Source organism: Cinclus cinclus, chromosome 1 (genome assembly GCF_963662255.1).
Source record: "Cinclus cinclus chromosome 1, bCinCin1.1, whole genome shotgun sequence".
NCBI lineage: Eukaryota > Metazoa > Chordata > Aves > Passeriformes > Cinclidae > Cinclus > Cinclus cinclus.
Window position 1 is genome coordinate 144,368,084 of NC_085046.1, and position 16,416 is coordinate 144,384,499.

General features: G+C 41.4%; 1 protein-coding gene across 1 annotated transcript in view; it reads right to left on the reverse strand.

Moving 5' to 3' along the window:
* Positions 1-1,947: 1,947 nt before the first annotated feature.
* The window catches only part of ST3GAL1 (ST3 beta-galactoside alpha-2,3-sialyltransferase 1), a 76,583-nt gene continuing 62,114 nt past the window's right edge, over positions 1,948-16,416 (reverse strand). Inside the window, exons 4-7 of the mRNA XM_062491858.1 lie at positions 13,781-13,960; positions 9,098-9,143; positions 6,773-6,892; positions 1,948-5,317 (exon numbers count right to left, since the gene is read on the reverse strand). Coding sequence (XP_062347842.1) covers positions 5,144-5,317; positions 6,773-6,892; positions 9,098-9,143; positions 13,781-13,960 — 520 coding nt within the window. The 3' untranslated portion in view covers positions 1,948-5,143. The remainder of the gene's footprint in view (positions 5,318-6,772; positions 6,893-9,097; positions 9,144-13,780; positions 13,961-16,416) is intronic.

Sequence of the window (16,416 nt, forward strand, 5' to 3'; positions counted from 1 at the left end):
TGCTGCAGGATGCGGCATTTGTGGCACAGGTTAGGATGCTTTCCTTACTGATCTGGTGTCTGGGTGGACAGGGAGGCCAGCTGGTAGTTGCTGTGAAACTCTGGAGTCTCTGATTATGTGGAAATAGTAACTATTGTGGCAAATGCCCTGTCTTAGTACCAGTGTTAGTGTCGTGGGGCAGACAAACTCCCATATGGATATATTTATATTCTGCCAGCCAAAGGTTACCTCAGAAACTACAAACTAAGGGGTAGACCAACATGGTAAATTTCCTACTGGAGAAAATTTAATTGAAAACCCAGAGGTTTACCTCTGCATACAAGTACCTGACCGTGAAGAACTTTTCACTGTATGAAGCCTATTTTATTTCATATTGCCTGAAGACAATAAATGTAATGAGATCAACTCCCTCAAATTCTATAGAAAAGACATGGGAAAACAGATTTTTTAGTGTGGCATGGGACTCCTTTGCCTTTTCATTCATTGGGTTTAATTGCTATTCTGACTGTGAGCCATCAAAGGAACCCATGCCATGGACAGAAGCCATACAGTTCCCCCATGGGTACTTTTGTTCTTCATTTGATGCTATAAGCAAAGTCCTCTGTCCAAGTCCTGTGGTCAGTCCATCTGTCTGCATGCTGCTGTTGTTGCTGCTGCATGTCTTACTAGTCTCAAGTGGTTCCACACTGTCATTTAATGCAAATTACTTTCCTGACAAAATAATTTCAGACCTGGAAGCCACATTGCATTGCACCTCTTTTGAGTGGATATGAAGCAAAATACAAAATTATTTCCAATAAAGCTGCTCCTTGGTGTTATTTTGCTTTGCTGGGGATTACAAAGGAGCAAATGCTTTGCATCTCCTCTGCAACCGAAATGACTGGAATAGCTCCTCAGACCTGTGTGTCTCTACTTCCCACTCATTTTCAACAAGTGTGATTCTGGCTGGGCTATATCCATTAATGGAGATTAATATCTCACTGATGCAGCATGTGTAGAGCCTGGGTTGAAAAACGAAGTGTTTCTGAAAACACTTTCAAGAAGTTTCTGAGAACCTCCTTCTCTGAAGTTCACACTACACAGCAGCTCTTACTGTGATTCTTACCACTGCCTGTGTCAGAACAGGAGCTTCCTGAGCTGGCCTCTGTTGATTCCCTGAGCTCCTATCATCAGGATGGTGGCATTTCAAACATGCATCACTGCCAGACCATCTACCCTACTCAGTCCCTTAAACAATGAAAAGGAAAGGACAGATAAGAAAAGTGAGGAGTTGACGAGGTGCGTGAGAAATAGCCAAGGTGGAGTTTCCACACTAGAGCCATGGTCATGCAGATGCAGGTGTGACCTGCTGAAGTGATACCTGATCAAAGGGATTCACCTCCTGGATGGGGTTCTTCTGATGGGCAGATGAGCCAGCATGACTGCAGTGCTTATGTGACCACAGCAGGTCCTGAAAAGAGGGACCCGGGGTGGATCTTCAGATCTCAGCCAGGTCAGACAAGTTGAATCTTCTCTCAAGTCACTCATTTCAGAGTCTGCATTACTTGCCCTTATTTATCTCTTAAATAGAGAACAGATCCATCAGGAGACCACATGCGTATTAAGTTCAATTTCTTTCCTCCAGAGAGGCCTAGAGCTGCCATGTGAGCAGTGTGATACCATGATCACAAGCTGCCTGAAACATGCCAGTGTCACCCAAGGGATCACAGAATCATAACATTTGGAAAAGACCTCTAAGATCATTAGTCCAACTGGACGGGCATGAGGAAGTGGAGTAAGTTTCATTATACTGTTATGTGACAGAGGAGATTCTAGGAGCTAATGAAAATACTGTGGGAAAAGAAGGGTGCACAGAAACACTTTCATTTAATTACAATAAAAAATTTATTTTGATTCATATCATACTGAAAAATTAAATAAATAAAATGTCAATGAATGATGGTGTGAGACTCCCCACAATTAGAGAAAAAGAATCATCATCAACTGCGTAGTCAGAGAAAAGTACAAAGAAATCCTGGTCATGGGAGGAAAAAAGTGCTCAAGAGATTTGGCTTTGGTAAAAAACATAACACACACTCAAGGAGTGCTTCAGAGATTTTGCAGAGGTGGCAAAAATAGTCCAAGAGTTTGAAGCCTTGACATGTTGTTAAATGTTTTCCTTGGTTCTTTTAAACCAAATAAATCCAAAAAGTTTCTTGCAGGAAAACAGTCTTCAACAATGCCAGTGGGAATTAATTCTTACCTCAGCATCTTCTGTTGGTATCTCCAGATTCTGAAGGCAATTGAAAGAGCAGCAAAATTGTGGAGAAACTGAGACAAGAATCTAACACAACAGTCGGTTGCCTAAAGGACTCTAGAAAAAGTTCCCCTGGAATAGAAATGTGATGGGACAAACTATTCCTCATCCTACACCTGGAGAGCCACTCTCTGCTCTCCTTACACTCTGAAAAATGGTTATCAGTGGTACACAGTTACTGCTTGGTGTTGGCAACAAAATTAAATGGGAATTGCTGCTTGTTCCATGATGAAGACACTAAATCTATCTGCATGTATGAGCCATGAGTTTTATATGTGCTGTCAGGGGCAAAATGTTCAGGGGAAAATGGAAATTTTATTAGAACAGCAAAAGGAAACTTTCAGAACATAGGCTAGAATATAGCTGGCTTCTTTTTCCACTGTTTTTGATTCCAAATTGATCCCTGTGATAAAAAAAACAAAACCTGAAACATCAAGGAGATAAACCACCATGAGCTTTCTTCCAAGTCTTTCCAAAAATGACTGAAGGAGCAGTCAATGTTTCTGAATTACTAATATTTGTCCATGAAGAAAAAAGAAAAATACTTGAAGCTCCAAAATCCTGCCCCCCTGTGAAGTTATCACTGGTGTCTTGCATGTAGTCTTTTACCTCTTAAACTTGCTATGTTTGTTTTACTGCAGCATCTCAAAAAGGGCATATTGATTAACAGCAATTTAAACAAGCAGGGAATGCTTAAAACAAGCAAACATGGTTCAGGCAGTAATGCTTCATTCTTTTATGAAGAACATGCAGAAGACAGTAAGGCCATCAAGTCTGCTGTGCCTGTGACATGCAAGTGTGTTCTGTTGGCCATCATGCTGGGAAATGGCTTCTTGACATGAGGACTGTGAACAAGTCTCATCACGAGGGTTTGAAAATCCTGCTGAAGTGAAGGGGCACATGAGCTGATGGATTCCCACACAGACATTTGGCATCCTTGGCTCTTTATATGCCACGAGTCCAGTAATACTCACATGGGTAAAGCAATTCATGTTGGTGAGCAGTGCTGTGGCCCAAAATTCCAGCTGATCATGACACTGTGACATGTATTGATGCCTTGCAAGGAACCTCACTGGTACCCACTGCTGAAGAATGACAAGGGGATAAATCTCAGATGACACACATCAAATACTCACCTGCTTGGACATTCTGCCACAACTGGTGCATAGAAGAGAGGACATTTAGATAATGATTTCTTTTGCCATAAACTCCGACCAATGTGATACATTAAAAATTAAAAATGCCATTTTTTTCAAAGCCTGATCAAAAGTCCCTGTGGCAGAAAGTCCTGTGGTTTCACCAAGGCTGAAAGTAGATCCATAACCAATAAGTCCTGTTTTCATGATATCAAGAAGAAAAGACTGCTGTTTTCCATTCTTCACTGCCTGAACTTGGATTTGTACTTTATCTGTCCTTGAAGCTTTAATGCATTGATTCCAGCAAAAATCTGTGGATATAAAACTTCCACTGTAACTTCCTTCCTCTCACTGCCTGGAGGTACTGACATCAATATATTAATTTCTTCAGAGATGCACATGATTTTGAAATCTGTCTCATCCTCTAAGATCAATTTGTGCAGATTTTGTCTTTGCAGGTGCTGCTACAGAGCAAAAATTCTTAGTATATAACTAGTCAGTGTTTAAGTAACATCTCAAACCATGATTTTTTTTTTTTCATTTCAGATAGAGACCTTGTAAAGAGATACTGCATTTTTAAACTTGTAAAAACTTTAAGAAGATTTTTCTTGGGAGTTTTGAATATTTTCCGGTGAAAAAAGGTAAAAGCTACCTTTAAAAATTGTCTTGTTTGTGTTTGTTTAAATGTAATACAGGATTTGTTATTATTTGTTTTGACTACAAAAGCATACCAGACAGAATCTAAACTTTGGTTAATTTTCCCCCCTTTTACAAAAATGTTTAATTTAGAGTTTGTCATCTTAAAAAAAAATCACATTTGTTGCACAATTATAAAAGGCACATATAAATGACTTGAAGAAAGTCCACTTCCCAATCTTAAACTGATTAAACAAAACAAACAAGCAAACAAACAAACATTCCAGAGTGTTTTCCAACCAAAAAAAATCCCAAAAAAACCCACACCAAAAACCAAAAAAAATTACATATAATCAAACAAGACAGACAAGTGGCTAAAAAGGCCATTGTTTTTCCCTGGAGTTTTCAGTATTATTTTCTCCATCATTATGGCTGTGTTGGAAGAAATACTAAATAACACATGAGATTATTTGATTCATATGTCTAGACATTATCAATGCAAAATGAAGCAATGGTTGAAATATTTACTCCTCCAGGCAACTTCGTCATGTTTTTCCTTAATACAGCATGAAAACAGAAGTAATAAGAAAACAGAGGAGAGGTGGTTCAAAAAGAAGATCAACAGCAGAAGTGAATTCATTTCTTTTGAGGTAATCCTTACTATGATGTTTACAGCTGCCTTAGCAGATCTCAAGTCCCAGAAATCATTTTCACTCTTCTTCAAGAATCTCCTGCCTCGCTTGAGGAGAGAACACACACACAGACAGCAGTTCCTGCGCTCAGGCTTCCTCTAATTGCAACAGGCAGATCTTTCATCAGTAATTCAAGAATCGAGACCTAGAGCCTAAGCAGAGATTAATTTATTCCCACAACTGATTGGTAGCTCCTGGCTATGTGCAGATAGGAAATCATGTGCAGCTTGGAAACCAGTCCTCGGCTGTGTTCCCTGCAGAGTGAGATGCTCCATATCCACTGCACACCCACTCATTCAAACCTGGCTGGTGCCTCATCTTCACTGAGCTTTGTTCTGCTGCATGCTGGAAATTGCAGCCCCCACTTGTCCCCGTGGCCAGGGTCATCTGCCCTTGAAAAATTTTATTTTTTCGATGGAGGCAAGAGTCAAAGTTATATTGAACTCAAAATCCCCGTCATGGACGCCTGTCTTCCGGAAAGCCCCACCTGAAGTGTTGTTTTCCCAGTAATGATGCCAGTGTCCTTTGCTGTCTGCTCCGAAGCCATACACATTCACCTAGGATGGAAATGAGAACTAGTGTTACAGACTGGAAAGCAACTGATCTTCATCAGAAATGCTGAAGAAACTCTTTATTTTCAGTGTATTTACAGGCACCTGAGATACTCAGTGGCATCCTGAGCTCTTCTGGTGCATGACACAACCACAGAGAAACAGCCCAAGGGCTACCCAAGGCACGTGACATCCTAAGCTATGCTGAGACACCACCAGACCTGAACTCAGAGGGAAAAGGAGATTTCTATCCATTAATTCTTGTTTAGCAATATGAAAACACATTCCTATCGCTTAAGCATGACTGACCTCAGGAGATCTGTGGCTTGGGATGGGAATCTCTTCTTCAGCTGATTTAAGTTACAAAGAGTGAAAAAAAAAATGGTTTGGCCCTGGTCTTCCAAATAATAACCCATGGTGACCACACTTATATGCTTGATTATATGACATTTGCAGTTACTGCAGAGACAGATAGATTGCATGTGTTCTTTGCATGTGTACTCACCTACAGCTTCTCCTCTCCCAAAGGCTCATTTGTCAATGGCTATGCCTGTCTCCTCTGATGATAACAGTCCAAACATCACCACTGATTTATTTAAACTGAGAATGGTGATATGTCTGACTGGATTTGAATGGGTCATAGCCCCAAACCAGCTCCCTAAACCAAGCACACACAGGCCCATTCAAATATGAGCTATTTTAAAGTTGTTTTAGGTAATGTGAGAGCCCTGTTCATTGCCTGCTTACTGCAAAGCAGGTTCCACCCAATCTGCTGTGACTATGATAGGGTTTCTTCCAGCATCTTTAGGAGTATTTCCATCACCTCTCCAAGCAAAACAAGCTTGGGTGAGCAAAACAGGCCTGGGTGGCCAAAACTCTCATCAGCAGATGTGTGTCTAGGACGGGGATTTTACCAACAAAGAGATTTTATCCCCCATGCTGACAAGCCCATGCTAGCAGGATTTTGTAGGGTTGACCTGGCCTTACTCTAACTAGCTGAGTCTCCAGTCACCTTGGAGCACCTCACATCACTCAAACCAGGAAATTTCCCCAAGCAACTGCTGGAGCAAAGGCATTTACTATAACCCACAGTATAAGCCCACAAGCCTGAGTTTGAAAATACGAGGCAAAACATAATTCAAACTTTCACTAGCAAGATGGGCATAGATGCCATTCATATTTAGATGTCTTTTGATACCAGCTGAAATCTTTGTTTATGTTTAATTATATTCTCCTGGAGTGCATCGTAAACCCTACAATTTGCTGACATTAAAAAAATCCATCACTGTCACTTGAGTGTGTCTACATGTTTCTGAGGAGTCTGCACATGTTTGAAGACGTAAAGAGCAGAGAAGGTGGAGAGGGCGAAATCAAGGTTGAGTGAGTGGCCAGCAGTTGTTCCTGGCTCTTCAGTGTGAAATGTCCTGATTTTTTATCCATATATCCAAACACAGACTTTACCTCATCACATACATGGAGAGCAAACATCAAAGACAGAAGACCTGTGGAGGGGTATCTCCCATGATGTTCAAGCCAGTTTTCATAGATGTATTTCATAAAAGCTGGATTATAAACCAGGATCTAGGAAAATTGGAGAGAAAGGCTCATTAGTAAAACACCCTGGAAAAAAAAAACAATGGTAGTACATCATTCTTAAAGAACACCAGGGTAGGGGACCGGGTAAGAAAGGAATAATAGTTATTTTTGAAGACAGGTGAAAGGGAAAAATAAGTGCCATATTAAGTGCATTCAGGAATATTTTCTATGTGCAATTGCATATCAGTAGCTCCTCCTTGGTCTTTATATCCCTCCTGCTTACAATAATGTAAGTCCTGGAGATTCCTACTGAAACCAATGGGTATGAAATGGCACAAGTGAGATGGAAATTAGGCATTAGCCTTTCAACTCTCCCTGCAGCACCCTGCAGGTGACCTCTGGGGAGCTGGAGTCCTGAAGGCAAGCATGAGATGCCATGATACCTTTCACAGAGCCACAGATTAATTTAGCCTGGAAAAAGACCCCTAGGATTATCAGTCCAATTGTAATTTGAATGAGAACATCAGAGCAACAGCCTTTTCTGCACAATGTCTTGGTATCTCTATAGGTACAGATCTAAGGAAACCAAGGGTCAAATGTAAACTCTCAGGAAGCCTATCAAGTTGTGTATGCTTCTTTTATCCTGTTTTTCAAACATGCCATTTTTCTATAGTGTATGTGTTTTTCTCAGGAGACATAAAATGCATTTGTCTATCTCACCGAGGTCATCTCACAGAGACAGGGCACTTAAGACAAGACCTGAGAGTACAGTAAACCCAAGGACTGGTAGGAGTCCTTGGTTTCAACCCCCTCCCCTGAGTGAGGCAAACAGAGGTTTTTCCCTCCATGCTGTGTTTGTAATTAGAGTGACAGCATTTCGGTGGTATCTGATTAGCTGCAAGGCTTTTCCCATTACAAAGTCAGAGGTTAATTGCTGATATTGCATCTGTTTGTAATCTCTTCTCATAGGGTGTTTTGCATTGAACAGTGTGGGAAGAAACACAGGCTTCTCCTCTCATGCTCAGGAAGCTGCTGCATATCACCACACTCTGGGCTGCTGCCACTCAACTGTGATGTGAGTTTGACAACCTGCCCTGGTGCTTCTCACAGGGGTTTTGCAGGGGTTATCGTGTACCTCACAACAGGTAAGGATGAGGTAAGGGATTATTTAATGCACCCTGGAGGTCCGTGGTTTGAAGCAAAGGAAAATAAACTGATACTAGTTCAGGTTCTCACCTGAAGGCTTTGGCAAAACCTGGCCTCTTGAATGAAAGGTGTGTGCTTTAATTTGTAATTTTAATGTTCTCCAGCTAATGTCATACTTTAACAGCCCTTGATGGACAAGATGCCTGTACTTCTTTGGAAAATCAGTCTCTCCAAAGGCTGAGAGAATGAGACCTTTATTTTTCTGGAAGCTCCATGGAAGAGGTTTTTCCTTTCTCAGCCAGCCTGACTTGGTTATATCCTCAAACCATGCAGCTACAACAACAGAAGTCTTTGCACAGTGGCTGAAGTTCCTACATGGGAATTAACATCCTGCCCCATTTTGCCCCATGGCAAATCCTGCCTCCAGCCTGTCCCTGTCTGTGCTCTCATGCAAACTGTGCTTGAACATTGCCTGTGAGACCTGTAATACACCTGGAGCAAAACCTTCCTGGACTTGGCCCGAGCTCAGGCTCCCAGCTTGTTTAATTGGGTACAAGTAATTACTGCAGCTGTGGGCTAAGAACCTACCACCAGGAATTCTCCACTGTCTTGGAAACACACAGCTTTATTTGTTCAGAGTTCACTTAGCCCCTTAAGGAACTGACCTGGGAGTGAGAAACATCCTTGGTGTTCAAATATAAAATTTATTTAAAAAAAAACCTCCAAAGTCTCTCCTCAGTATCATTACACACAAATGACTGCAATGGGTAGGAACAGAGCAGCTACTGTGGAGGACAATGCTGCACTTTTAATGTCCCTGAGCAGCACCAGAGGAAGTGATGCAACCTTCAGAACAGTGTTCATGCAATGGCGTAGCCACAAGAGCAATTTATTTCCAACCACAGTTATTTAGTGGTTGATCTACGGCCTAAATGGCACACAGGAGCCAAATCTTCAGCTTAGCTGAGCCTTGCAAAGTGTCTGCATTTTGGCTGCAACTTTTTATGAATGTCAAGGGCTTGCTTGGGTCCTTGCAGTCTCCCACAGAAGCAAAAGACCTACAATTAAATTAGCAGAACAAATCCACAAACTATCATTGCTCACCTTTTCTTTTTTGACTTTGATTTTCCTTGGAACTGGAACATATGTGCTGTTAAAGAAAAAAAGAAAGACAGCAACATGATAAATAAAAGTCCAGCTAATTAGTATTTTCATGTAATTCCAAAGAAAGAATATTCTTCATGTACAGTAATACATTCAAATTATCTGAAAGTAGTAAATTCACGAAGTTGTTGTAAAATGATGCTGCAATTAAATAACACAGCAGGAAAAAAACTGAGCTGTCACAAGCAATTTCATAGGAAACTATTATGTTCTTAAATATTCAAGTTAATTATAGACAGTAGGACACCAAAGATTTAGTTGAGAATACACTGTAGAGTCAATACTATGTAGAGCTCGAGACTTGTAATTCTTGGATCATTATTGTTGCAGACTTTGCTCTTTGATGATGGGAGAGACTTTCCATTTAATTTCATGGCAGAAAACCTCCCACCAGAGGGAGACTTTTCCTCTCCTAATACTCGGAGCTACCACAGGATTTTCAGAGTCGGTGGCAGCAGAGTTCACCAGGTCTGTCTGTGGTTATAAGAAACTCGGGCATTCCCAGTACACTGCCCCTCACAGAAAAGCTATTTCCCTCCTCCCCAGGGTGATGCTGAAGGCTTCCTGCAGTTTCCAGCATAAAATTTCCAAGTTACACATTATGATTGGGTTGAAATCACAAGTCATGTACTGAAAATGAAAAAAAAACTTTTATTCCTTGAATCTCATGCACAGTGTGTCTGGCATTGCACAGCTCATCATGACTGCTGTATGGAAAAAATCATCCCGAGTTTGTTTCAAATGAAAAAATCTGAGTGAGCTGGCCTTGTAATTGGAGTATATCCCAAAATATATCCTCCACATTTTTTAGATGGGTTGTGGTAAGTCGCCAAAAGCCTTCTGTTACTTCAGTCTAAATGTTTTCACTTGGGTTTTGGTGACAAGGTTCCTGCCATTAAGGTTTTATTTTCTTTGAACCATGGAACATCATCACTTTTAAAACTTAGTCTAAATCTTCCCAAACCAGTGGTGACCTGGCAATGTTCTCCTGACCTGCAATCCGTGCTCTGGGCTGGAGGCAGTGAGAGGTGATGGGCAGTTCCAACGCTCCTAAGAGTTGATGCTGCTGGGAAAAGGGACACTCATGCAGACTTCTCAGTCTGGTCTCAGCAAATATGCCCTGGCAGCTGCAGCCCATGCCTGACCTTGATCAGCAAATCAGTAAACATATTTTTGGTGATCCCATGACCTTTTTGTGCTCATGAAGACAAAAAGGGCTTCTTTGCTGGTATAATCTCTTTAATATCATATAAACAAACAGTTAATATTTTCTGAAAAGGTGATGTGGAAGAAACAAGAGGGCTGTATTTCAAGGATAGATACAGTAGCAGACCAAAGAGACAAGTATGCAGCATTCAGGACAATACTTGTGGACATCTCTGATCTAACCAGGAGACTGCTGTAGCTCTTGTCAGATGACATATTAGTCATTTTAACCAAGGGCTGCTTCATTGTTTCAGAAGAAATACCCAAGTCCTGCTGTCATGTGTCTGCAGAATTTCATCAAATGACAGAAGATACTGGCACACTGATTAAGACATCTGCTCTAATGGTCATGTAAAACCTGGGCTGCAGGGCAGCCAGGGAATGAGTGACTCAGGAGGTATCAAACAGGACTGAGACAGAGTGAGACCTGTGATGGAGGTGGCTACAGGCAGTGTACTGTATCAGCTGGGAAGCAATTTCCATGAGCCACTTTGCAGGGCTCTAGGGAACTCTGTCATTGTCCCAGGGCACCTTGTACACAAGGTGTAAAAAAACATGAACCCTCGACTCAAGATGTGTAACATTTTAAGGAACTGTCTTTGCCAAACTAAGTGGATTTCTTTCACCATACAGATTCCTAAAAGACTTAAAGTGAAGGCAACCAGGGTAAATATATGGCTGATGAGGGCTTGAAAATGTCTTATTTCAGAAAAGGCATTTCTTAGTCTTTTCTGGAACAAGCTTAATCTTAGAGAGACATTTTTAGATGGAAATAAATCAGTAAATGGGACCAAGAATAAGAGAATCACTCACTTATCAACTGAAGCTAATATTAAGGCAATCTGAAATTTGGCTTTTGTTTTAAATTGTAAAAATTGCAAGAATTATGATAATACTAAGAAAGAATATGTTTAACTCACAGATTTTGAGTTTTAGAAAATTCTTTCATTTGGCTGAAATACAGGAAATTAAACACTGTGTAAAAGTGTCACCAATACAGGATGCATATCTTTTTTAGCTGTGAGTACACTTGGGCTCTTGTTATCCTAAACTCAGCTGACATTATGCAGCCTGTGCACATGGAACAATGCCCAAGCAGACCAGGGTAAGGAGATAAGTACTTCTTCCTTTCTAAAATACTGACTTTCAAATGTGTTTTATTTTTATATCATGCTTTCTCCCCTTTAAAAATGTTCACTCAGCAATTTCCTTATACCCATTATCTGACCCTGTGGGTTTAATGCATGCTTGTAGGTTAATTCTACAAAGGCTAAATTATGTTACATACACTGCTGTGATTTGTATGCTTATGATTTTCTGCTTTTATTATTCCAGCTTATTAATTATACAATTTCCCTGTTCTGAGTATGGCAAGTCTCTTAAAATAGTGGTATTTCTTTCATGTGGTTAAATACTCACACAACTAATTTATACCAGATGCTTACCAAGCCCATGTATACAATCTGATTGTAAATATATAATATATCCTGTAATTGAGTAAGCAAAGGTGTTTTCTCTTTCATGTGCTTTGACTGCATTATAGTCAACAAGTTATATATTCCTAACAGGCTTAGGGTTCACTTGAAATCAGTGCAGGGCTCAGTTCAGGAAGTACCAAGAGCCTTCTCCTGAGGAAGGGACAGTGGGCCTGCCTGAAAAACATGTAATGTAAATTATAGAATCATTTAGGTTGGAAAGACCTCTAAGATCACTGAGTCCAACAGTTAACACACCTCTGCCAAGTCGTCACTAAACCATGTCCCTAAGTGCCACACCTATATATTTTTTAAATCCCTTCAGGGATGGTGACACCACCACTCCAATGGACAGCCTATTCCAGTGCTTCACTCTTTTGGTATTCAATCAAAACCTCCCCTGGTGAAAGAATTTCCTCTTGCCCTGTCTCTTGCTACCTGGAAGAACAGACTGACCCCACCTGACTACAGCATCCTTTCAGGCAGTTGTACAGAACAATAAGGTCTGAGCCTCATTTTCTCCAGGCTGAACACCCCCAGCTCCCTCAGCTGCTCCTCATCAGACTTGTGCTGTAGATTTCCCCAGTTCCATGACCCTTCTCTGGACAGGCTTCAGCACCTCAATGACTTTCTTGTAGCGAATGGCACACTTTTCTAAGCGTACTGATTTTTGCAAGTTGTGAATATGTCTTGAAGGTGGATTTTTTCCAATCCAGTTTATGACTGTATGTATGAAATGCTGGTGATAAAAAAAAAAGGTAAAAGGAAGATAACACAGATTTGTTACAAGTTAAGGGAATCTTAATAAGAAATGAAAATAAACTAGAATGTATCTACAAAGAGAGAAAAGAAAATGAAGAGAAGAAATAAAGCTTCATTTGTTTTTCCATCAAAGAGTTTTACTTAAAATTGCAAAGTGGGTCTTATCCCCAGTCAACATGCCCAAAACACACTTTTCCCACTTTAAATCTTCTCAGACTTTGAAACTGGGAAAAAACTTGAAATGCCATGAAATATTTCTCCGTGGAGTAAAGCAATCTGATCTGCTCTTGCTGTCTATGTGTAGCAGAGTGTCACCAAGCAATCCCATAAGGCTGTAGTTTCACATCTAGCAGATAATCTCACACACAGTACAAATGTCACATATCTCATACTCTGGATTAGGAAAAACAAGCTTACAGGAAGGAAGAGAATCTGCTAGAAGGGTTCCAGAAAAAAAAACCATGCATTTTGATCACATTTCTAATTCTGGTGCTGCCATAAAAGCAGGAGACAACCTTTACTTCTGACAGCACTCAGAAAAGAATTGGAGAATAGCTCCCAGCATGTCACATTATTGTCAAGTAGAACACTTGAATTTAAGGCTAAGACATGCAGGTGACACGTAAAACATTGTTTCTTCTGTGCAGTTCTCAGTCACGTTCCACCAGAAAAGACAGACCAAACTCCTGACCAACATGTCCAGGGGAGCTCATCCTGTGGATGGGATACTAAGTGCTGTGGTCTGCACCTGCTCTCACTGCCTCAGGTGGGCAACCTGAACAGTCCCCTCTGTCTCCTCATCCTCTTCTGCAAGTGTACTGACTCCCAAGGAACCAGAGAGGAGGAAGCATGAGCAGAAGCCTAAAATGAGGCACTGAACCCCAAAGGTCACAAGCCTTTTGATCAAACTGGTCACCTCCACCATCAAAAACTCCTCTTTTCGTTTCTCTGAGAGCACTGGGGATGTAAGGGACTGGATCTCGATCTTCACCTCAACAACTACATCATAACATTAAGCTTTTCCTAGAAATCAAGTGCTTAGGGCTGAACTCTGACTTGAGAGGGTCTGTAAAGCATCCTCAGGACTTATCAGAAGCAGGGATTTGCCCCACAAAGGCTCTCATCTCCTACAGCAACATGCAGTATGGAGCTCCCACCCCTTGTGCCTGCCCTTACTCACAAGTTGATGGTGCCTGTGGTGAGAGCGGTGACAACCCAGCGCAGGTCCAGGGTTTTGAAGGGGATGAGGATCATGCTCACATTTGCTGCCAGCTCTTTGTAGCTCTCAGGATAAACAAAGTGGTGAGTGGTCTTACTCCCAACATCTGATTCGTAGCCAGCAGTGGGGGCACGGTTCATTCTGCAGCCCAAAAATAAGAAGTGAGACAGAAGAGGAATTAGGTAAGTACAAGTACATGTGAATTTTCACCAAGACATTTGCATGAGGTGCAGGAACATGCTCCCATGGCTAAGGGGAGTGCTATATGCAGGGTCTTCAGACAGCCCTGACAGGGTGTAGGGGTCCTCAGGCAAGCTGGAATGATCCTAATCCATATGGTTGAACACTAAATGAATGCTCAGCTTTAGTGTGGAATTCCTTGGATTGAACAGGAGTGTCTACCAAGCAGGTGTATCTCTGAACACATCCCTGCATTCCCTTACAGTCATCAAAAGAGTGGTAAGTCCATCAGGACACATCACCTCATCCTAAAGCTGCATCCTCCTTACCATCCTAAAGCTGGTAAGAAAAACATTACCCTGAAGTACATCAGCTTGACTTCTTGTAGTTCCATTTCCTCTTTATCCATACAGGTGTATTTGAATGTCTAGAGTCAAAGTAATAAACTATGTTATGTGTGATGAGAAGCAGCAAATATTCCTTATAGTTCTCCCACAAAAAAAGCACCAAAGACAGTGCCAAATAGACACAAAGACACTGGCAAATACAGGACCTGCTGCTGACCCTTCATTTTCTCAAACCTTATTTTTACTTTGTAGTATGTACTACAACGTCCACAGACACTCAGGGTCACTCTGCACAAACATGGGGTGCTTTAGGTAACCCTGGGGTCAGTGCATGGAGATCTGCCCAGGGCTTCCAGGGCTCAGTTAAGAAGTGTTGGCTAAACAGGGCTACCCTACCTTATGTTGGATGTATCACAGGTTCACAGAATCAGAGGATATTCTGAGTTGGAAGGGATCCACAAGGATCATAGTGTCTAACTCTCAAATGAATGCCCCATATAGGGAACAGAGAGAGGATTTCTGAACTCAGGACTGAAGAAATGCCTCTATGCCTGTGTTCATTCCTGAAAGCCAATCTAAGAACACATCAGCAATTCTCTCCCTCATACTTTAGCTCCTCAGTGGCAGGGATTTGCATATTTCTGTGGTGCAGCACAGTGCACACAAGAAATCCCTGAATCAACTTGCATGAATCCATGGTGCTGTGCAAAACCATGGAGAAACCCCGCGGTTGTCTCTGAGCAATTTTTCTTTTTTTCTGCAATAACATTAGCTCAGCTCCTGGCAGAAGCACAGGGAGGACAAGGAAGGATGTAGCTCATGAGGTAACAAGGAGTATCATACATTGCCAGACAACATGCTGCCCTGGTTAATGATAACAGGAGAGGCAAAATCTGTTTATCAAGTCTATGCCAGGCTGTGTTATTGCAGTTCTCCCCCAGGTGAGTTACTTAAGTTTCTTCTAACTGCCATCAAGGCAGTTATTAGTGTAGTTAGAACATCCTGCCAGCTTAGTGGATTTGTTATTGAGTTCCCTGTTACTGAGTTCCCTGCCAGCGACCCACACCATTCTGTGTAGAGATACTGGAAAAGCATGGGACTTTCTGTGTTTTACTCTGACATTAACCAGTCAAAGGTATAAAATATGGGTGTTTCTTTCCATCAAGACAAAGACAAGGCTGGCATGTTTTTCATCTTAAGATCAGCCCCTGGGTCTATGTACCTTTCCTATTACCCATGGTGGGGCTGTCAGTGCCACAGGGCAGAAGGCAGCACTCACACCAGTCTCAGCAGGAAGGACCAAGCAGAACTTCCTTCTGTCATGAAAGTAGATAGTTATACAAATCAGACTCCTTGGCTCTCCCCTGCACTTGGCTGTATTGCCAGAGCATGTGGAAGTGAATTTCAGGTCACCAGAGATTTTGTGTTTGACACACAGAGGGGTCACCTTCTCTGCACCAATTCCCATGGTGTATCCTAAAACTCTGTGCAATCCTTTCAGATTTGACATAAATATAAATATAAATATAAATATAAATATAAAAATATAAATATAAATATAAATATAAATATAAATATAAATATAATATGATGAAATAAAAATCTGAGACTGGAAGACTCACTAAGTTACCAAGAGTTTTGCCCTTGCCAGGGATGGCTGGCTATGGGATGGATAAGGCCTTGAAGCAGAAACATGCACCTGGGTGTGTTACTCTTTAATTATTACTACCAGCTTCTGAGTCTAGCAAAGTCTTTTCTGCATGAGTCTGGAAATGTAGGAGAGGTAATATAAGAGAACCTCACAGGAATAGGGCTGTCTCCATATGGAAGGACACAGAGTTAAAGAATAAATAAGGAAGGACAGAGATAAGAATAAATACACCACAGCTTCACACATTTGCAGCTGCCCCACATTTATAACTGGTAGGAATAATGCTGAGGGCTCTCCCTTTCCCTTCATGAATCTGTAGGCCAGGCTGGTGCCTCTGCCTCTGAGGAGGTACTTCTGGCAGGGAGCAAGACATGCAACTGCAGGAAGCAACTCCTGATATGATTTGTGAAAATTTAGAT